Source organism: Grus americana, chromosome 1 (genome assembly GCF_028858705.1).
Source record: "Grus americana isolate bGruAme1 chromosome 1, bGruAme1.mat, whole genome shotgun sequence".
NCBI lineage: Eukaryota > Metazoa > Chordata > Aves > Gruiformes > Gruidae > Grus > Grus americana.
This window is the reverse complement of record NC_072852.1, coordinates 135,119,808-135,143,325: the sequence shown is the minus strand read 5'-3', so window position 1 is coordinate 135,143,325 and position 23,518 is coordinate 135,119,808. Positions and strand designations below refer to the sequence as shown.

The window sequence follows — 23,518 nt, the reverse complement described above, 5'->3', positions numbered from 1 at the left end:
TCCAGCTTCAGCTGGCCTTTGGGTGGCTACTTGCACCTCAGCTATTTACCCTCAGACTATGCTTTTCACAGGAGACAAAATGGAGTGCTATAACATGAACAGATGCTGAAAGAGTTAAAAGAAGATGTTTGCTGGAGACACAAACAGCATGGACTGGATGTCACTCATGTCCTGAAGGAGTGGCCTACCTTTAGAAAACTGGAAGTGTTCAAGACTGGGTTAGCTACTGTGAAGCTGGTCACAACTGATCTGACATGCAGAGCAGGAAAACTTATATTTTCAAAACCTATTTTCCAGTTGTATTTTTTTCTATATTATCTTTTTGTGCTTTCAACCTCATGCTTTGGGTCTATGCTGAGCCCCCTGCAGGCAAATTGTCTCTCAGATCTTCTCTTATATCTGCTGTAGAAGACTTTAAAAATAAACGCCTAATAATCAGTGCCAGCATTCCTAGCCATTTCTGATTATGTTCTTTCAAAATTATATTGTTTGGAAATCCCATCTGTAATTAAAATGTAGTCATAACTTGAAATTGATTCATTTTCTGACTCTCCTACTATATTAATGTTAATAAAAATAAACCAGAATCTCTCTTTTCTGTATTCTAAAACTCATTAACATTACTGGAAATTAATACTGAAAAATATTCTCTCAGCTGTCTGTATTATATAAGAAAATCCCTGAAATAATTATCCTAACATAGAATCATAAAATCATTTTGGTTGGAAAAGACCTTTAAGATCATCAAGTCCAAACATTAACCTAACACTGCCAAGCACATGTGGCATTGATAAGCAGAAAATACCTTTGACTTAACTAAATTTAGGAATACCTTGATATGTAATTAATATCCTTTTGCATTTATCTTCCCTAGGATTTACTGAAGATGTTCAGTTAGCTGGTGTTTCTGTCAGTAATCTATAGCTGGTGAATCAGATTATACATTGACCTATTTCACCTGCACTGTTTTAGTAATCTGCCTAGCTCTTCCCTTTTATTACTGCAATAGTTGTAACATCATATTTGTTTAAGTGCTGTAATTTTCTTCACCTGAGATGATGAACTTTCACTGGAAGATTATGTTTTATAGTATGAAACCACTTAATCCCCAGCTTCAGAGTGCAAGTTAAAGAGGTGCTAAGCAAGCCTGAAAAATACTGTGTCTGGCTGCTGCAGCTGTATAGCTGAAATAAAGGGGAGCTGGAGAGCTTGGAAAATAAGTGGTTAAGCAGAAGACTAATGAGCAAGGTGTTTGCAGTCCATTAAAGGAAAAATCATCTACACAAGACACCTGTGGGATTGTATGAAGAAACATATGCAAATGATGAGATTTCCAGATACAATCTTTATAAAAATAGAATCGTATGATCACAGAATCATAGAATGGTTTGTGTTGGAAGGGACCTCAAAGACCATCTAGTTCCAACCCCCCTGCTGTGGGCAGGGACACCCTCCACTAGACCACATTGCCCAAAGCCCCATCCAACCTGGCCTTGAACACTTCCAGGGACGGGGCCTCCACAGCCTCTCTGGGCAACCTGTTCCAGTGCCTCACCACTCTAACAGTAAAGAATTTCTTCCTTTATCTAATCTAAATCGACCCTCCTTCAGCTTAAACCCATTATCCCTTGTCCTATCTCTACACGCCCTTGTAAACAGTCCCTCTCCAGCTTTCTCGTAGGCCCCCATTAGGTACTGAAGGCTGCTATAAGGTCTCCCAGGAATGTATGTATACATGTATATACATGCATATGTATAGAATATATGTATATAAATATATGGATATACATATAAATATATGTATATCCTCCAAGAGATAGAGGAGCCAATGAGGAGAGATGCCATGCTGGACCTTGCTCTCATCAGAGAGTAGGGGCTCGTGGGGAATGTGAAGCTCAAGGTCAGCCTTGGCTGCAGTTACCATGAAATGGTGGAGTTCAAGATCCTCAGGGCAGTGAGGACACACAGCAAGCTCACTACCCTGGACTTCAGGGGAGCAGGCTTCGGCCTCTTCAGGAATCTGCTTGGTAGAGTACCATGGGATAAGGGCCTGGAGGGAAGAGGGGCCCAAGACAACTGATTAGTATTCAAGGATCATCTCCTCCAAGCTCAGGAGCAATGCATCCCAACAAAGAGGAAGTCAGGCAAAAACACCAGGAGGCCTGCATGGATGAACAAGGAGCTCCTGGGTAAACTCAAACACGAAAAGGAAGCCTACAGAGGGTGGAAGCAAGGTCAGGTAGCCTGGGAAGAATAGAGATTGTCTGAGCAGCCGGGGATCAGGTTAGGAAAGCTGAAGCCCTGATAGAATTAAATCTGTCCAGGGACATCAAGCGTGACAAGAAAAGCTTCTATAGGTATGTCAGTGATAAAATGCAGAAGAGTAGGGGAAATGTGGGCCCCCTCCGGGATTATATGGGAGACCTGGTTACCCAGGATATGGAGAAGGCTGAAGTATTCAATGACTTCTTTGCCTCAGTCTTCACCAGCAAGTGCTTGAGCCACACCGCCCAAGTCACAGAAGGTAAAGACAGGGACTGGGACAATGAAGAACCACCTACTGTAGGAGAAGACTGAGTTCAAGAATATCTAAGGAACCTGAAGGTGCACAAGTCCATGGGACCTGATGAGATGCATCCGTGGGTCTTGACAGAACTTGTGGATGAAGTGGCTAAGCCACTATCCATTACATTTGAGAATTCATGGCAGTCCGGTGAAGTTCCCACTGACTGGAAAAGGGGAAACATAACCTCCATTTTTAAAAAGGAAAAAAAAGGAAGACCCAGGGAACTACAGGCCGGTCGGTCTCACCTCAGTGCGTGGCAAGATCATGGAGCAGATCCTCCTGGAGACTACGCTCAGGCACATGGAAAATAAGGAGGTGATCGGTGACAGCCAACATGGCTTCACTAAGGGCAAATTGTGCCTAACAAATTTGGTGGCCTTCTGTGATAGGGTTACAGCATTGGTGGATAAGGGAAGAGAAAATAATGTCATCTACCTGGACTTGTGCAAAGCATTTGACACTGTCCTGCACAACATCCTTGTCTCTAAATCGGAGAGACATGGATTTGATGGATGGACCACTCAGTGGATAAGGAATTGGCTGGATGGTCGCACTCAAAGAGTTGTGGTCAACAGCTCGATGTCCAAGTGGAGAACAGTGGCAAGTGGCGTTCCTTGCAAGTTGGTACTGGGACTGGCACTGTTTAACATCTTTGTCAGTGACAAGGAGAGCAGGATCGAGTGCACCCTCAGCAAGTTTGCTGATGACACCAAGCTATATGGTGTGGTCAACATGCTGGAGGGAAGGGATGCCATCCAGAGGGACCTTGACAAGCTGGAGAGGTGGGCCTGTGTGAACCTCATGAAGTTCAACAAAGCCAAGTGCAAGGTCCTGCACATGGGTTAGGGCGATCCCAAGCACGACTATAGGCTGGGCAGGGAATGGATTGAAAGCAGCCCTGAGGAGAAGGACTTGGGGGTGTTGGCTGAGGAGAAGCTCAGCATGACTCAGCAATATGTGCCTGCAGCCCAGAAAGCCAACCATATCCTGGGCTGCATCAAAAAAAAGCCTGGCCAGCAGGTCAAGGGAGGTGATTCTGCCCCTCTACTCTGCTCTTGTGAGACCCCACCTGGAGTACTGCATCCAGCTCTGGGGGCCCCAGTACAAGAAATATATGAAGCTGTTGGAGAGAGTCCAGAGGAGGGCCACGAAGATGACCAGAGGGCTGAAGCACCTCTCCTATGAAGACAAGCTGAGAGAGTTGAGGCTGTTCAGCCTGGAGAAGAGAAGACTCCAAGAAGACCTTATAGCAGACTTCTAGTAGCTAAAGGGGACCTACGAGAAAGCTGGAGAGGGAATGTTTACAAGGGCGTGTAGAGATAGGACAAGGGATAATGGGTTTAAGCTGAAGGAGGGTCGATTTAGATTAGATAAAGGAAGAAATTCTTTACTGTTAGAATGATGAGGCACTGGAACAGGTTGCCCAGAGAGGTTGTGGAGGCCCCGTCCCTGGAAGTGTTCAAGGCCAGGTTGGATGGGGCTTTGGGCAATGTGGTCTAGTGGAGGGTGTCCCTGCCCACAGCAGGGGGGTTGGAACTAGATGATCTTTGAGGTCCCTTCCAACCCAAACTATTCTATCATTCTATGAAATATATGTGTATGCATATAAAATACACACACAGATGTACACACATATACACATATATATATATACATAGAAGGAAAGGGTCAGTGTGCTGAACAGGGTATTGCTTATAACTAGAAGTTGAATGTGTGCTTATCCTGCAAACAAGGCAATTATGCAGTTAAAATAGTGCAGGACTGTTAGAGTCTTCTCTGAATTGCTGAGCTTTAGGATAATGCAGGCTACAGTATATAGGAAATCAGTCATGTACATGAAGTGTCCCTTGTTTGGGCTGTCAGGTGGATGGACCCTGCTGTGTGCTCCCTGGTCTCCAGCAGGGCATTATTCTTGCTACCTCTGCTCCCACCCCAGTGCCCAATTTGGCTGGCTGAAGGAGCCAGGATCCTGGTAGCAGATTAGAAATGGACTCTGGAGCAGCCACATGGGAATGGGGGAGGTATCCTGCCATTCCAAATGTTGTCTGGGACAGCCTAGGACCCAGGTACCCATCAATCCTCAGAGAGCTGACAGTGACCAAGGGACCAAATAGGCGGTGGGCAGTGTGAGGTAGATCTTGAAAAAAAAAATATCCAACAGACTGTTACTGTTATGATAATGACCCTAAATAATAACTTATGAAGCTTGTAAATATTCCTTCCTAATTGTCTTTTTTTTCTTCTACTGTTTTCCTTAAATGCATATGTAAATTGTGATTTACTCCTACCAGAGCAGGGCTCCAGCAGATATGAAGGTCTTCTGGTTTTCCTCTCACTACACATATCAGATTCATATAAGTTTGCTTCTTTCATTTTCCTGGATTCTAAAGTACAATTTTCTGAAAGGCTGAAATCAAGGAAGACAAAATTGTAAATCAAAAAATGTCTTCTAAATATCTAGCATAGCAAGCAATAATATTTTTTTTCTTCAAGAAAGCCAGTTAGCAGCTCTGGCTACTTAGCCTGGGTGCGCTGAATTATAGACAACTCTTAGTTGCCAGCTATACCACCAAACAGCAATTAAAACAGGCAATATGCTCTTTGTAGTTTGAGAAAACATAAGGTTTGGTTTGCAGGAGGCAAGAGTACTCAGCTCAAAATGAAAAGTGTGGCAAAACCTCCATCCAGTTTCCTTCAACGTTGTTCTGTGAAGGCGTGTAAACTGCTGTACGCTTTTGAAGCGAAGTCTATGATTGCACTTCCTATCTTAATGCTATTTGGACACTTACATATTAATGTCAGGCAGCACCGTGCTTTGTTGGGTCGATCACAAATTAAATGAACTCAGAATCAATACACGTGAAACTGAATGGACCCATGACAGGTGGCTCTGGTTTAAAATGAGAAATCTATTGAAAACATCAAAATTTAAAACACCAGAAAAAACCTCACAGTCTTGAGTAAAGAAAGATTTTGCTTGTATGTTTCTTTGTTTTCTAAATGGGAGGGACAAGCAAGAATACAATGCCCGAGGTTTGAGGTCAATAAATTCTTTCTTTCTTTTTTATTTTTTAGGTATAAAGCTATAGTAAGGCCGATGGAGATCCAAGCATCCCATGCACTGATGAAGATTTGTGTGAGAGCTGCTATAATCTGGATTGTATCCATGTTGCTTGCCATCCCTGAAGCAGTGTTTTCAGATCTGCACCCTTTCCATGACAAAGGGACTAATAAAACCTTTGTCAGCTGTGCTCCTTATCCGCATTCTGATGGGCTGCATCCCAAAATTCACTCAATGGCATCATTTCTGATTTTTTATATCATTCCCCTATCTGTCATTTCAGTATATTATTATTTCATTGCTAAGAATTTGATCCGGAGCGCTTACAACATCCCTGTGGAAGGAAACGTGCATGTGAGGAAACAGGTAGAGACTTGACTTTCTTCAAAAACCCACATTCCCTGTGAATCTGGGACTAAAGAGTGCACATACAGGGAAATTTACACTGGGACAGACTGCATCTGTTGTACTACTTTTAATAGATTAGTTGGGCTAAAAGAATTAAAATGGTTGACACAAGCCATGGCACAGCCCTAAACAGTTAAAGCATCTTCTCCTGTTTCTAAGTTCAGAGACTTTGGCAGGGTGGTTACCATGGCAAGCACAGCAGGAGACCCATGCCAAAGCCTGGGAAGGTATTGACTGGGATGCAGGGAAAGAGAAAGAGCTGGGGATGGTGTTTGGAGATTGAAGCTGAGGGGTGACACAGCAGAAAATCAAAACTTCTCAAAGTTGCTTTGTCCGAGAGAGGACCTTGGATAAAGCCTTGCTCCCTGAAGCAGTCCCTCTTCATACAGAGGGAAATGTTGGCTCTGTAATTCAGTCCTCCAGATTGAAAAGCAAATGGGAGACAGCAATGGGGGAACGAAGGTGAGGGAAGCCCCTTCCTTCTGCAAGGGCCCCACAGGGCCAGGAGCACCAGTCAGTGAGGGCAGGAGGCACGTGGCTGCTCTGCAAGAGTGTTAATGCCTCCCGCACTCACCACAGCTCCAGCTCTTGTACCAGTACAGGTTAGAAAGGGACTGGGGGAGTGGAGACCACAGGAGGATGGTGGTGGGCGCAGGGTGTCCAGGAAGGAGGACAGAGCAGGACAGTGTGGGGTCCTCACAGATACACTGAAGTTATGTGCCTTGTGGATGGTCTGATCTTTGCAGTGTGGAATCTCAGGAGAAGAGTTCTGGGTTCTTCCCTTAAACATTTTGGTCATTATAATTGTCCTTCCAAAAATGCCTTTTTTTCTAGGGTCTTTGGAGAGGAGTGGTGTTGGACAGAGTAACCTGTCCACCTGTTATTTGCCCTCTAATAAATTACAGTGGTCAATCTTCTTCTGGTCCAATAGCTGATAGCCTCAGGTTTCACCTTAAGACCATCTTCAATTTATATAAGCAGGCCATTTTCTCTACAATAATGCAGTCTTTTAACCTTCCCTTTGTACCCTTGACAGCAGAGTTACTTCTGTTACTGTCACTCATGACTAGGGGTTTTATAAAACTCTCCAAATTGTCCCACTGCAGAGCTCATAGTTGGGCTGGCTCAGCTGGGACCCGTGTATTTCAAGTGAGTTTCATGCTCTGGTTGAAAATGTGTGGCTGAAAATATGCAAGTCCTGAACCAAGTGAGGGGATTTAGCCAACCTAACTCCAGCCTTTCGACTGGAGACTGTTTCCTCTTGACTGCTCCTGTTGTAAGCAACTGGAGAGAAAAAGAGTTATCTCCAGGGGGAAATCCAAATCCTTATAAGCAACTGGGTATTTCGGGTCACTGGTTAAATTTGAATGCATCTGAGCCTTAGGCTGTCCAAGTAAGAAAGCAACAGCAGGGTAACTTGTTTCTAAACAACTTATTTACTTTGACATATTTACCTTATTTACCTTACCTCTTCCTTTCAACTGAGGTGTGCTTCAAGCTAAGCTAAACTGACACGAGCCATTCTTCAGCTGAACAAATGTCCATATAATTGCACCCAACTGACATCTCCACCTCAGGCTGACCTAACACAACGATCTCACGTAGCCTTCAGGTGCTAAGGTGAAACAGCAGGGCTGGAAAGCTGTGTTTTCTGTCCGCTAAATGATGTGCAATCCCTGAAATCCTTATGCTTTTCCCCTTCTAAATGTGCACAAATCTTTCTCCCCTGCAGGCCATTTTTCTGCTGATTTGATGACTGTTTTGATTAGTGACAATAAAGTGAGTAGTAAGAGCAGCCCTTTTCCCCTTTGGTTTTGGGGAGAGAGCTCTAAAGAAAGCAAAAGGCCAGGCTGCAGTCTAGCACCATCAGTCCATCATTCCCGTCCTGCTGTGCATTCAGGAGCTATAGGTCTGAGATAACTGGTATCGATTTCTTTATTGCGTTGCTTCCTTTCTTTATAGCGCAGATGTGGTCTCAATAGCCCTGTATCAAATTAAGGATACATTTAAAAAGAATATATGGTTTAGCCAAGGAGAGCCCTTTCTCAAAGGATTTAATTTTGAGCCCGCTCTCTGTAGACATTATCATCTGGTACATGTCAATCCTTCCTAAGCTCAATGGCTGATTTTCAGTCGCTACCATTAAAGGGGCACAAAATAAAGTCAAAAATGGGCTTGCCACGTCTCTCCTGCCTACTCCCGGCTTGCAGCTGTCCTGAGGAAAGATCAGCCCACGTGAGCTGCCGAGTTTCTGATGTACCTGTGGAGCTTGGAAGGGGACTGAGGGTGGGGAAGTGTCCCAGGAGCCCGGCCAGGCACCGCGGCCACACCAGGGCAGGAGCAAGGGCAGCGGGGCTGGGGCTAGGGGCAGTTTCAGGCCATTCAGGTCCTACTCAAACACAGGCAGCAGGCTGCAACAAAATCCCTAGGAGTGCCTGGGAAGGGGTACAGGGATTACCAGGAAGAGAACATTATGAAGCCCTGAGAAGTCAGTGGTGTTACACTTTCTGTGCCTGCAAACTTCTGGCTGCACAAACTCTCCAAAGGGAGCAGTGTCTGTCTGGGTAACTCTGTCTGTCTGCTCCTTTTGAGCGACCTCCATCACAACTCTTGCCTTTTTTAGGAAGAAAGATATGTTTTTCAGTAGCATTGTTATCTTAGTATGCAGCACTGGTAGACAAAAGACAAGGTACAGTTTACCTCAGCTCCCCTTGGTTGAGCAATACGTTTGGGTTGACTCCAAGCCTGTAGACCTAAGTAAAACAAAAGTGTGGGTTGTCTGCGTGAAGGTTATACTGCGTACTAGCTGACGTAAAAGCACCATTCCCTGACAAAGCTCAAATTATGCTAAGAGAGGTGGTCATCCATCTACTCACCACCTACATCTGCCTTCTCCTCAAGGCCTCAGCTCTTTCACCTGAAGGGTCTACCTTGCTGCTGCCTCATTTTTTCTCCAAATACAGAATTTCCTCTCTCAGTTTCTCTGCCTCCTTCAGCCTCTGAGTGCTGCACTTGGTCTCTAAGGGCCATGAGCTGTTGGCAGCACTTCTGTGTACATATACCACATGGCCCCAAAGCACCAAGCCCTGCCTCTGGGCTCTGTGAAATATCCCAGACACCTACCCCATAATTAATAATAATAATAATGATAGTAATATTCATAAGTTAATATAGATAAATTACATAAGAACATATATATTATATGGGGATAACTAACCCAGGTATCTGCACTTTTGTTGCCTAAGCTGGGATTTTACAAAGTGACAAGCCATTGGAGTTTTATCCCTAAACAGGAAAGGAAAGACTATTTCTTTATATAATAAATTTTCAGAATTGTTTTAGGGGAAGGGGATTGAGGTGAGACAAGGAGGGTTCTTGACTCTGTTTGTGTTCACCTGTGGTCCAGGTTGCCCAGCTCTGGCCGTGCCACCTGCCACATGCTAGCCCCAAAGCTGCAGCACCTGGAAAAATAGTTACCTACTGGTCTGAGCTAGGAATAGTTGCTAATCTGCATTTCTCTTTCTTCTTCCAGATTGAATCCCGTAAGCGCCTGGCCAGGACAGTACTGGTCTTTGTGTGCCTCTTTGCCTTCTGCTGGCTTCCCACTCACATCATCTATTTATACCGGTCCTACCACTACTCAGAGGTGGACACCTCAGTGCTGCATTTCATCGCCAGCATCTGTGCTCGGATCCTGGCATTCACTAACTCTTGTGTCAACCCATTTGCTCTCTACTTGCTCAGCAAGAGCTTTCGGAAACAGTTCAACAACCAGTTGTTCTGCTGCAGAGCTCGCCTCCTCATCCGGTCCCAGAGCATGGCCAGGAGCACCACACGAATGACCTCCCTCAAGAGCACCAACCATTCCCTGGCCACCTTCAGCCTTATCAATGGCAACCATGTCTGCCATGAAGGCTATGTCTAAAGGGCACAGTTAGGGACCGCCACATCACGTACCTAGCGCGGGTGCTTGGGTTTTTGCTCTGTGGGGATGGTGAGTAGTGCACACACGTGTGCATGCACAAGTGCATGCAAGGAAGTCTGATGTGCTCAGAGAACTCAGAGGAGCTTGAAGCATCCGTTTCATCCTGGGCTGAGGTTGAAGCATCCAACATTTCATCCCGGACTGAGGCATCACCAGAGCAGCACATCATTGAGCACCAGGCCACAGGAACTCCCTGGGAAGTGCTGCGTTGCTTCAAGACCTGCTGCTTTTAATGAGAGCAAAGTGAGCATCTTAAGATCAAATCTAATTTGGCTCTGCAGGTTCTTCATCACTTTCTGCTCAATCCCAAACTCGGGCAGACTTACAGCAGTGACAAAGACCATACCAGGTGCACAAAATTTGTCAGAACAGTTGCATCCAGCAGTTCATGGTATAATATATTTTGACACCAAAATAAATCCATTTAAATAAGGTAAATACTTTTACAAAGGAGTTCAGTGTAGGTCATTTACAGACTCTGCAAGTATTTATTAATGTTCTGAGTACAGTATTAATTCATGGTATGAATATCAAGATATCAAGAGTTTACTGGGGCACATTGGTGGTCCCATCTGAAATGAGCAGTATCTTGCACCACATCAATGTGAAAGCAGTAACGTGAATAAATGTGAGTTGGAATATGTTTACAGTTTTCAAATGTGTGAGCTTTTGCCATGTTGTGGAGGAGACAACAGGGCATTTTCCAAGCATTACTGTTTTGCTCTTCCTGTCTTCAAGGTGTGACTTAGCGAATGTTTCATCCCCTAAGGGGTGCCACGGAATTTTATTTGGGTTTGGCTAAGGGCAGGCAATTAACAGAAAATTAAGCCCAGCTATTTTTCATGCATTAGTGCATTGTAAAACACCCTAGTTTTTTCAGTAAAAGCTATCAGCAATGCAAGGTCCAACCCCCAGGTTTTTTCCTTCTATCTTCACAGAAATCTGTGGAGATAGAGTGCCAAAACTGGCTAACAGATTGGAGAATCAGGTCTTCGGTAATGTTCACTCCAGAGCAGTTCCTGTGTCAGGTATCAGCTATTCTGGAAACAGGAGCAGAGTGTCCTGCAGATAACAAACTCTTGAAGCGCATGGGCTATAGGACAGGCAATGAAGCTGCACACCTGATAAAGAAGCTGCTGCAAAATGAGGCCATAAACCAATCACTGTAGCAGAATATTGAGTTTTTAATGGCCCTCATCCTCTTTGATGATGATCCTTTTCCTTACCGTGACAAAAGAAAAAAGAAAGCTAGTAAAACTTTGTGTTGGTCTTGCTCTGTGAATGTAGAAAAAGTCATGTGTGCAGTGTAAAAACACTCAGCCCTGCATCTGCGGCTGCCCAGGGATGCTGGTGGGAGCTGCTGTCTCCTGGGACTGCAAAACGGCCGCAATGCCCAAGGCAGAGCTCTGAAAACTCTAACTGATTTTGGCTTTGAGAGCGGTGCCCGCTGGGTGAGGTTCAACAAGCAGGTACGTGAGCTCAGGATGTGGCCACACCACCATGCTGATGTGCTGCTAAGGGCAGCCCTGCCTTGTCTGCCCCCCCGTCCTGGGCCACCACCGCCTGGGCCACCCTCTCCTGCTCCCACACCCCAATCAGCCTGAAAACTAATGTGGTGGGGTTATTTTACAGCTGGGTCAATTCCCTTGCTTAGCTGACTGTGTAGCTATGGCATTAATTTCTGTTTACTGGGCTATCTGAGGTCCTAATTTACTAAAATTTTCAGCAGAAGGGCGCTTTCCCTGATCTTTAACATGAAGCCACAGGCAGTACCAGAAGCCCAGTCTGTGACCATTTCAGAGAGTTTGGTCGAGTTTCGAGCTGTTTATGACATTTCAAAATGAGAAAAAATTATCCAGCCTGAGATATTTCTACTAAATATTTTCTTCAGCCTTGTAAGAATTTAATCGAAGGCAAGTAGGAATTACTTACTTCAACAGCAGCCACAGCATCTGTGCTACGTGATGTGTCCTCCTGTTCAGTAACAAACAACAGACTACTGTTGCTCTACAAGAGGCTCCAATAGTTTCTGAATTTTTGTTTCTGAGGGAGAAGGGAAAAGCACAGCTATGATGTGAGAAAATCATAAATATAGGGAAAAGTACATTGCTATAGCTCCCTCAGGGCTAAGCTGAATACAGACCCTGCCTCCCTGAGAAAGATGCTGTTTTGAACACAGGAGAGTTATGAAGATATGGCATCATGGGATTAAATAAGTGCTATTGATTTTATCCTTTTCTTCCCAACAGAGCTAGTGACTCCTCTGAGGACAGGAAAGATGGTTTTGGCTCTGATTTGGAACGTGCTTTCCAGAAATGCAGCTGCAAGTGTCCACATGTGTCACAGCCTCACCATTGCTTAATTTGCTCAGTCTTCCTTTTCTCTTTGTTTTTGGAGCTGATGGGCAAAAATTTAGGGGGAGTTCCATGCAAAATGGAATCCTTTCATCAGAATCTAAGATACCTTCAACTTCTTTTAATTTTTGGAAACCTAGACCAAGCCTTTTCAGATGAGAGATACATTTTCATTAACATTCTTCATTTGATTCAGATCCCTGGTGCCCCTCCCCCCCCCTTAATATTTTTAAGACAATTAGGTGGTTCTGTGAAAAAAAAAAAAAAACCACATTGAAAAAAGGTTCCTTGCAAAAAGTATTTTGGGATGTATTTCACAAACTTGCGGTCATTTTTTAATACCATAGAAAGAGCAAATCTGAGGTTGGAATTGTTTCTTTTTCATCCTCATATTAAAATAATGAAAAACGTCAATGCAGCAGTTGAAGTCAGAGAAGGAAGATTCAATAAAGTTTTCTGAAATATCTCAGCATATAATTGAAATATTTGTAGCTGTAATTGGTTTTTTGTTTCTCGCTCCTTGTCTCATTACCTTGGCTTCAAAAACACGATGTACTTCACACTGCTGCAGCAGCCTCATCCCTTAACTAGAGCTGTCTCGGTGTTTGCTGGCACACCCGCAGCGCGGATTCTTTCAACCTGGAGCGTTGTCTGCGGCGTTTCATGTGTTTGATAAGTTTTCAAAGCACCCAAGATAAAACCCCCAAGACTCCAGAGATGCATGCTTGGACACTGCCCGGTCCTGGGAAGCTTAGCAGTCCTCGATGGGGAGAGCCCCTGGCTCTGCACCCCAGTTCTTGGCTCGGTGCTCTCCACCTGGCACCGGGAGCTTTGCAGTGGCATCTCAGACCATGTTGTTTGGGAAACACTGCATTTCAGGGTTCTGAAAAATGGCATTCCTGAAATGCCTAGCTCCTGGGAGGCTGAGCAACTTTCCAGTTGTGGTCCACACAGACCTCCCCCAGAACTGGAAACACGTGAAATTGAACCAGGCAGCCTTTTGGGTCTGCTCTGTCCCATCCAACACGTGGCAGTTGTGTCATGTTCAACCAGCTGCAGGGTGTGGGTGGGGGAAAAATGGTCTCTGGGTCAGGATGCTGTATGTTACGCACCAGGGGAGTATTGCTATTTACTGCGGTGCAGCTATGCTTTCGTCCCCCGTCAGAAGTACTACAGGTCAGAGGGTTATTAAAAATGCATAGCTGCTATTAGATGAATCGGTGTGAAATACGAAACTAATATTAAACAGGGACGTATTGAGTTATGTCCATGCTTTCTCAGGAGAAATTAAATAAGACAAAACATTGTTCTTCATTAGGAATTTGAATTTTCTGAGATTCCTGAATTCCCTTTGCTCCCATTGAATGTGGTGGGACATGAAGATGCTGAGTAAATCACAGCTTTCAGCTGTTCTTGCTTTAGTTTAGGATTATTCAGTGCAGTTTGGCTCTAAAACGATTTCTTGCAAGTTTGGAAAATCACCACAAAGAACCAAAAAGCATAGAAACTTTCTAATACTGACAGCAGGTAAAGGATTCAGAGTTCTTCAGCTCTGTCTACAAGGGGCATTTGTGCTGCAGTGTTTCCAAACATTGCCTTTTAGGAAATGTTTAAATATGAAAAATCAAAGGGGTGTGATTCTGCTGCATGGCAACAATAGTTGTAAGCAAGAAAGATGTCACATGGTGGAAAGGAAGGTTTGTATTGTTGAACACAAATATTTATTTATGGAAATATTTGTTGAACACAAATATTTATTTTATCGAAAAAACCCACCAAACAATATATAAGGTAATGAATTTTCCTTTGTTTTAAGCAAACAACAAAAATAAAAAATTCGAAGAGCCTCTATTTACCTAACAAGAAAACAGGAAATCTGTTATTGATACGTGTAATCCTGATTCTCTCAATTAGCTTGATTTATATGGAATGAATGTTATAGTTAAATACCAGAAAGATTACAGTTTTATGCATGGTTTGGCAGAAGTAATATACCTTCTTGCTCATTTTTCTGACAAAATACAATTTTTTTTTTTTTTACAGCAGAAAAACATCTGTGTGTATTCAATTGGGAAAAAAACCTGTCTTTCAGCCTTCTTTAAAGGCAAGAAGTTCAGTGCTGCTTACCTGAGCCATACGCAATCCCCTGAATCTCAACCACGTGGCTCATTGTTAGTGCTAGGCACCCCAATGATAACAGGGTAGCTTATCCATCCTGGGAAACCACAGCAGGTGATGAGCCTGTATCATTCACAATAAATCATTAGAGATTTCTTATATTGCCCTTTCCCAGAGGAAGAAGGCAGCAGTTCAAGGAGGCAAGGAAATATTTAGATGGCATTATTCAAAACTGGAAGTTTTCTGTACCTTTATTGAAATAATTGTACTATCGTTACTCCATTTTAATAATTTTTTTTATTATTTTTATGATGCCATTTTTATACACTATACTATCTTTTAAGCCTGAAAAACATGAATGTAAAGAGATAGCTGATTTAGGTCTTCTGTAAATTGATATTTATTTAGGAACAGAAAAGTCATTGGGCTGTAAAATGTATTTTAGCTTGGGTAGCTACAGACACCCCTCACAAGAGAGTTCAGGCAGCCTGCAGCTGGGTCTTCACGGTGGATGGTGAGCCAGACGAGCTGCTCTTGCTGCAGCCCTCCCTTGCACACGGAGTTTCTTGCACGTGGGCCACCACAGCTCACACGCACAGACCGCAGCCAGACGGCTCCCCCAAAGCCAGCAGCCCTGCGCCAGCCGCGTGCCCACACATCTCTTCTGGGAAGACCACCTCGTCCCCAACCCCTCTCTCTTCCCAAAAGAGCTGGCAGGGTTTTGCCCCTGCTCGTCCTGCCTTTAGCTGGGGCTGTCAGGGCTAGGTGGGAAGAGCGCTGGGATACGCGGGAGGTGCGCATCCTGCCAGACCCTTGGAAGGAGAGATGCTACTCATCTCCAAATCACACTTCAGGCACCCCAAGTGCAGTTAACTTGGGTCCAATTTACAGATCTCCTATAACTTATTTCTCCTCTGTAACAGTTTTCCTAGGAAGCCCGAAGTTTAATTGCACAGGCCACCTTGAAGGCTCAGCACCTTGAAATTGGTGGAGCTGGATGCGGATTCACACTTAACCCATCAGTCCTCACCCAGGTAGGGCGTCTGTGTAGGTCATACTACAAAAGGGATGAAACAGCCCCCTTCTTTGGAATGAATCCCCCCTTGAAAAGTGCATCACTGCTGGCCGGCTGGATGGGTATTTATGTGTCCACCTTGCTTTTCATAATAATTGATCACTGCAATTGTAAAATCTTTTAAGAATAGACACTGAATAGCACTCTGCTTAATGTTAGGATTATCAATGAGGACTATACCTAATTTTATATTAAAATCACATCCAAAACTCATTTCAAAAGTGCCTAATTGCTTGTTTATGGAAATAGCTACTTCAGATGATTTCTGTGATTAGTTTGACTATTTTACCATAAGTGGATATGAATTAAAGAGAATTGATCACAGAATTCTTTTGAAATAAAAGATTTAATCTATCTTAATGTAAATTTATCACACTTAATGGTAAAATGCCTGCCTTATGTTGACCATCTCTTTGTAAGTGTTGCCCTGTGTTTTCAAGGCAAGTCAGTCCCACAGGTCCATCCAGTACGTTGCTTTGAAGTGGATGGACCTTGGCTTTGTGTCAGCACTTCCAGCTCTGGAGTCAGACGGCGTATTATTGCTGTTCACACCACCACCTCACTGCAGTTGCTTTTTAGCAGGAGGTGGGTTTGACACCAGTCTCTGCACTGTGAGGTAGAGAATGATGATTATAACACCTGCTCATTGAACAAGTCTTCTTGTCCAAAGGGTTCAAGGAATTTCGGGGGAAAAAAAGAAAAGAAAAAAAAAAGTTATGTTTCTATCTGTGTTCTATCTGTGTTTTATGACTGGCCTAAAACCAAGTCAAAGCACATGGAAATGGATGGCCTACTGGCCCTGGAGGTCAGCAACAAAGCACCTCTGGGGTGCTTCTATCCTACCTGTTGTCCTGAAAAATCAGGCACCCAGCCTCAGTGAACTCCCATCTTCTCTCCACCATCCATGGAGATGGACAGGCACATCCAGTCCACATCATACCTCCTGTTTTGGACACCTCCCTTTGCATGAGACACTGCACCCCATCTCTCACTGTGCAGACCAACTCTAGACGGCCAGCGTGAGTCAGATGCCTAACTTGTAAATGGCAGATATCTGTCCAGCAAGTCCCATCACACCTTTCCTGAGTCTCAGCCCAGGGCCTCTCACTGGCCTGCCCTGCCTCCATCCTGGCCAGCAGAAGGGCGCACATGATGCCCCATTCTTCTGTTCTTACTAACTGCTGCCTGCAGCCCTGTCACCACCATCTGATGCCACATTAGGCAGGCTGTTAAGACAGTTTAACAAGGAGAAAGGGGCTTTTACTCCTCATAAGTTACCTAAAGAAGGCACATAGGAGACCTCTTTAGATGGTGGTTCAGGTCTTTGCTCGCTTGGCTGGCCCTCTGGGGTTGTCTAGCTCCCTACTGGCATAATAGAGGGAACGTGCTGTGAATACACTCCTGATGGCCACAGTCATCCTTTGGGATGACTCTAGACATCTTGCTCAAGTTTTGTTAGACCGTAAGTCTAACAGAGCAGTGGCCTGTCTTTCCTGTGCCATGTGGTTACTCATGTAGCAGACTGAATAGGAGGAAGACTCTGAAGAAAAATGTCTTATTGCCATAGACTCATTCAGGAGTAGATAACAGCAAATGCAGAAAATTCTTAGGCCAATCTCATGTCTACAGTGCTTACACTTTTGCTGCCAGAGGTTGAAGGTAAAGAGCAAGAGCAAAGGCTAGTCATGGCCCTTGGTCTGATACACACTAATATTATATCTACCATGAAAAGAGCAACCTGTAGGAACAACATATTTATTGATGTTCAGAAGGAAATGTGGTGCTCTTTGGGAAAGTTGGGTGTGTTTCTCCCTGTCAGCGTTGTGTTGCATTTCAGGGAAGAGGTAAACTGTGCTGTATGACATGAGGGATTGAGTCAAGGTTGAAAAAAACCCTCTAATTTTACAACTGTAAAACACTTCCCTCACTCAGCAGTTAGAAGTCTCCAAGGGGAACGCATCTCATTTCGAAGAAGCAGAGCCCTATGAATGATAGGTGAGCACTGAACTCCATAACGGCGTTTCCGGTTCAGTTGGTTGCTCCTGGAGGAAAAATCATTGTGCGCTTCTAATTGTTCTGAATGTGCATTCAGGACCAGTTGCTGGCGGTCTAGAACAAGCCAGGAATCGATTCAGGAAGCGTAGTGATTTATTACCATGACATGCAACAAAAAATATATTAAAGAGACCACACAGTATTTGCTTTTTATAAAAACTATGTCAGAGAGAAGCAGTTACATATCACAGACTGGCTTTACCAGCTGTGCACTCCGGAGACAGCTGAAGACACAACCCACTTCATATCATTTTCCAAATTCATGTGTGCAAAAGCTTAGTTATGATCTACAAGACTGTACATATTTCATAAAATGTGTGTAAATTTAATATCTACTATAAATATTACTTATTGCTTTGTAAAGTAATGTATGTATGCATTCAGCCATCTGCATGGAAAGTAAATGTCTTGAATTTCTGTGTACAGAGGCAATGCAGTTTATTTTACTTGAAACATGTTTTGCTTTCTCTTTTCCAGAGGCTGTGTAATCTGGTATGAAAACCACTGAAAAGTAATTTTCTTATCAAATGAAAATTTGCATAAATGTTAATGTCTCAACTCCCTTGAAATAGCATTCAGAAGGGAATTTAGAAGAAAAAAGTCAAAAAGTGAAAGCATGTGTTCTCATTTGGGTTTTTTCTTTGCCTTTGGATATATTTTCCAATTTTATACACCATGCTTTTAAAAATGCTCATGAATGGCCTCTATAGAAATATGGACTCAAACGGAACACTCTATCAAAAGGTAAATATTGAATTACACAAATCTTACAGCTAATAAAGCATGATAGACAAAATAAGAAGGCTTTTGTTGCTTTTTAGTTAGAAAAAAAATCTCAAGTTTCATAAGCGTTTTTATTCACTTAATTTTTGTCAATTTTCAAGCATTAGAAAAGGTTATCTTCCAGCAACCAAACAGACAATAGCAGAGGCAGTGTCACCAAAAAAAAACCGAGGAATTCTCTTTTCCTGCTGAGATTCGTCATCCCAGAGCCAGTTTGCTCTCGTGACCAACACTGGACTGACAACAGACGTGCAGCCTTGGCAGAGGTTTTCTGAATTTTTGGTACTCCCATTTCTGCCGCCACTGACGTGCAGCAGCAATGGAGGCGCAGATGCAGTGCGAGGGGGCTGCGGATGGAGCAGAGGAGGCCACAGCCAGAGAGAGTAATGAAAAGCTGCAGTCGGTGTCGCCTGTAAAAACAAAAGGCTCGGAGCAATTGCGTTAAAATAATTGAAGGTGCCTAACAATTATCAGCTGTGAAACTCAGCTGCATTAGGTTGATTAAGTAAAGGAAAAACACAGAAGCATGTTATGGAAGCTCTCCTGTGCTACGTTGGCATCAGTGGGCTTTGCGTCTGGCTCACTGGAAAGAAACTGTGAGCGGCCTTTGCTTTAACATCCATACCACTTCGAACATCTGTTACACAACAGTTTTGGCCCTCCAAGAATCAATTGCAGCTTGGAGACGATGCTCTTGTGGAGAATTATTGCACTTGAGGCCATCATCTATCCATTCCACCAAGCCTGTAGCATCTTTTCCATCCTCATTACAAACAACACTGCGAGCCGGACGCGGGCTTTAGGCGCGTAAGAGTGCTGGCAGGAGGCAGAAGGTCATACTAACAGATGCTATTTGAGTCTATCATACTTCAGTTTCTTCTGCTTGGCATTGTTTGGTTCAGATTTATATTGCTGCTCACACTTGCTTCTATGTTTGACTTACTATTAATAATACTATTTGAAGCTTAAACAGTATAGGTAACTGACAAAGGACTGTTTATTGAAGGAGTTCTCTTTACATGTTTGCTCTATCCACCATTTAAAGCTTGAATTTCTTTTTCCATCCTGTTGGTTACAGTTCTGTTATGTATTATTACACGAAACTGCTTCTTGTATTGCATTTCCATGCAAATGATCAGTGTATTATAATAATAAACACCAGGAAATAAGCAGAATGCTGCATTTGAATAGATATTTTCAGACAGTACGGATATCAAAACTCAGACCTTTCATTGTGAATTTGACATGAAAAGGTACGGAGTCCAATACTCTCCCATTCAATTTTTTTTGTTTTGTTTTTGTTTTTATTGCAGTACTTTTTGCACAAATTGGAAAGTCCTTGGTACTCCTTGGCAAACCTGCAGTGTGGAGAAAAGTATTGTAAGATTTCTGTTAGCACTTTAGATGTTGAAGTGCCCAGAGATTGCAAATGTTACATATCTGCAGTCTGGTTTCTTTCTGCTCAGGCAGACAAGGCTAGTACGAATTATGCTGGCACAGCAGCAGTCTCATGAATTGTGCACATGAAAGAGTAAATAAATAAATTAGTATGTCTGCATAGCTTTTAAGACTGGGATTTTTGAAGAAATCTGAATGCCTACTGAGATTTTCAAAAATCCTAGAGTATGAGAAATTATCTGAATAGCTTTAAAATGTAAATGGGGCATTGGATATTAATGCCAGATCGTATCTTCAAAAATGATAGTAAATTGGCTATTAACTAACCTTAGGAAACTTTTATTCCTTTGCATAGTAGCATGTATGGTAACAATTCTTGAACAGCTTCGTCATACAATACATAGAAAGAATTGCCTTATGCTGCCTTACATTACTTGCAGATAGCAGAAATGTTCCAGAGCAGAACTCCCGTCTCTACCCACTTTTCGGTGCTTTTCTTTATTTCCGCTGCACAGTGTCCAATGTTAACATTGATCACCAGTTCATGCTTATTTCTATTTGCATGGGAGATCTTGCAGACTCTCTACTGGGAAAATATATTTCCGCAATGTTTCCTACCACAGACTTAAGGGTTTATTAAGATATTCATTAAGAAAATACTTCAAATCTCTACCTAGTAGCTTCTCAGATATTGGGTTTTATTAAGTTTTCTGCCACAAGTTTAAAGGAGACCCTTACCAGACAATGGAGCTAATGAAACTTCTTTTCCCATATTATATTTATATTAGGAGGATTAGCTGTGCTCTCATTCAGAGCTCATCAAATGTGGCTATGGATATTTTTACTGGGACTACTCCAGGGTCCTTCGGGCTACTTAATCAATTCAGTTAATTAATATGATTTAAAACTGGTCCTTATGATTTCCCCACTCCCTTTTAATGTAAGGCACAGTCCTGCAAAGTATTGTGTAACCTCAGCTGCTTGCTAGTCCTGCTGGAGTAGAGAATATTGGCCTTTGATTTAGGTAGATTATTATTTTCTTTATTATCAGCTTGAATTTAGTAATAGTAACTGTTCCTGAATTTGTTAAAACTCCAAGAGAGACTCCAGTAAATTTGGGACTGCAGCTTTCACGTCGCAAGGGAACAGATCTGATAAGAAGTTACTATACATTCACACAAACACAAACAGATCTTAGAAAGTACTATAAAATTCAAGTTAAGGCAGAGGATCTGCAAATACATTCTCTTGCACTGAAAAAGGAAATATAGCATATGGTGTTGGGGGAAACAAACAAATATTTGCCGACAGAAAAATGTGCTCTCCCTGCTGTCTTGCCAGCCCAGGATAACTTTCTGCAATTATGTTCTCCAAAGTCTGCACGATACATAGAACTTTTCCAGGAACAAAAATGAGTTTATGCAGGAAGGACCAACTGAAACATTGCTACAACCAAGTTGTGGTGTGTCAGCAGTTGAGAAATTTGCGCTGAAACATTTCCGACATTGGAGATAAAATGTTCCCTGCGGAAAGGAAACGCCTCCTATTCGTCCAATATAACCTCATTTAATGTAGCCCACTAACAAGCCTCTCTGAGTCCAAGGCTGTAGTTGCAGATCAATCTTAAAAAGTCTCCTGAACCCTACCAATGCACCTAAGCCTTTTTTTCAGCTCCACATAAGAAAGCACAAAGGCAACTCTGTAAAAGCATACGTCCACCTGCACAAACCTGTGCCGCTCTGCTGCTCACACAGCAAGCCTTCGTTTACTGCAAACAGCAGGAGCTGAACCAACACTCACTAATGTTGTAAGACCCTATAACGTACCCTTATTAATTAAATGTGTTATCTTCTCTTTGCTTTCTGTAGCAGGGCCTTGCTGCTTTATGTATAGTGTATGCATACAAGTGGGTATGGATTGCAAGCATCAAAACAGGTGAGCCACTGCTGGGTCATCAGGAGGGGAGATCAGGGGACCGGCTGTGAGCATACAGGGTGTACGAGCACAGAGGTGATGGAAAAACAGTCCCTGTCAGCTCCTTCCAGCAGCACTGACTTCTTAGCTGATTTCTTCTAGATGCCATGTGAAAATCAGGCTTCAAAGAAAACTGTGGAGAAGGACAAACGGAGTCGTCTCAAGCAATGCAAGATTTTTTTTTTTTTTAGAAAAGCAGTCCAGGTTGCTGTGCCTGGGGAAACAGGCAGGGAGACAACTGAAAAAAAGAAGTGATGGAGAAATCTAAGAGGAAGGTTGAAGTGTGCAAAAGTGACTGACCACACAGGCTAGCCTTACTTTCAGTGAAAATAACAGGGTTACCTTTACTCTTTTTTTTCAGAGTCAAAACATCCAGACACTTCTCAAAACATCCCAGTCCCTGCCATTTCCCGCAGTGTGGGCACTGCAGTGAGCTAGAGCTGTGCCTTACCTGGCCTTGGCTGAACTTGGTCATTGAAAAGAGGGAGTCACGCTGATTTCACTTCTGCTAAATATTTACATCTTTACCATTACATTGGTGGAATGTGCATAAGTGTTATGCTGACTTCTTCAATGAGCACAGGATCAGCTTCTCATCTGAATATAGCTGTTGGCAATATATGGAGGATGTTAAGGTGGGTCTAAACATAATTTCCAAGCAAAAGCAAAAGCACATGGCTAAAGACAAAAATACAATTCTTTGTTTTTAGATTTTGCTTCTCACTGCAGTGAATTTTATGTTAAAATCAGTGCAGTATAGACAAAATGCAAATACCAGAAAAATACTGGTTCTGTGCTTTCAAAGCCACCATTATCACAAGAGTTACAACTCCACAGATATCAGGGAAGGGTTTGGCTTTATACCAACATGAAACAAAAAGCTAATGTTAATTTTCATTCTTCTAAATGATCAGTTGCAGGAAACCTTGACAGCCCCTTTGTAAAGTAGTCTTTTTGATTAAGCACTTAACAGTCTTGTCAGTCATTTTAAACGATAGTCCCAATGACAAACAAAGTTCATCTTCTCCCTGTGTGCTGCAATGATTACAAGCTGGACGCAGGCAGAGCATAGCACCACTTCTAACTCACTTTGGGGATGGGTGGTCTTGTCAGCCTCAAGGATATCGTGAGAACACATTATACTCTTCTTACAGAGAGATGCAGGGAGTTGGCATTGTTTTGGATTGAATATAGCCTTCAGCACCTTCCAAAGTGAAGAAACATGGATCTCTCTTGAATATTGAAGAGAGGTGTGTGAGTGTGGGCCTTCCCCTGGATGTACCTGAATGGTCTCCCTGTCTACTGATGGTTCCTCTTGCGTTTCTCTGGCAATGTTCAAAGGGCAGAGATGCAGTGCTCCATATCAGCAGATCTGTTTGGCAGTCTCAAACCTTTTGCTTTCTAAGTTGGCTGTACAGGGTCTTGTCAGGGCACTTTTCCACAAAAGGTAAAAGACTGAAGTGGAATCTAGTCATGGTGGTGTGAATTTAGAGATGTAAAAAAGTCCTCAAAGTGCAATTTTTAACTGTTATTTGAGCCATGTATATGATGAGTCATTCCTGTGATGAGTGTTTGTTAATGATAAATTCTCACCTTAAAGGATATATTCTTAGTCACAGATATTGGTAACGGACCATCTTGAGGCATCCCATGGCAGTTCCCATTTGTACCACTGAAGTCTACTTTAATCTTTGGTGTTGACATCACCAAGGTCGAAGGCTTGGATCATAGGTTCAAACTT

The 23,518-nt window shown here is 43.0% G+C and overlaps 1 protein-coding gene across 1 annotated transcript in view; it reads left to right on the top strand.

Annotated features, from left to right (window-relative positions):
• The window catches only part of GRPR (gastrin releasing peptide receptor), a 28,581-nt gene extending 15,513 nt beyond the window's left edge, over nucleotides 1–13,068 (top strand). Inside the window, exons 2-3 of the mRNA XM_054813224.1 lie at nucleotides 5,642–5,993; nucleotides 9,568–13,068. Coding sequence (XP_054669199.1) covers nucleotides 5,642–5,993; nucleotides 9,568–9,960 — 745 coding nt within the window. The 3' untranslated portion in view covers nucleotides 9,961–13,068. The remainder of the gene's footprint in view (nucleotides 1–5,641; nucleotides 5,994–9,567) is intronic.
• The last annotated feature ends 10,450 nt before the right edge of the window (nucleotides 13,069–23,518 follow it).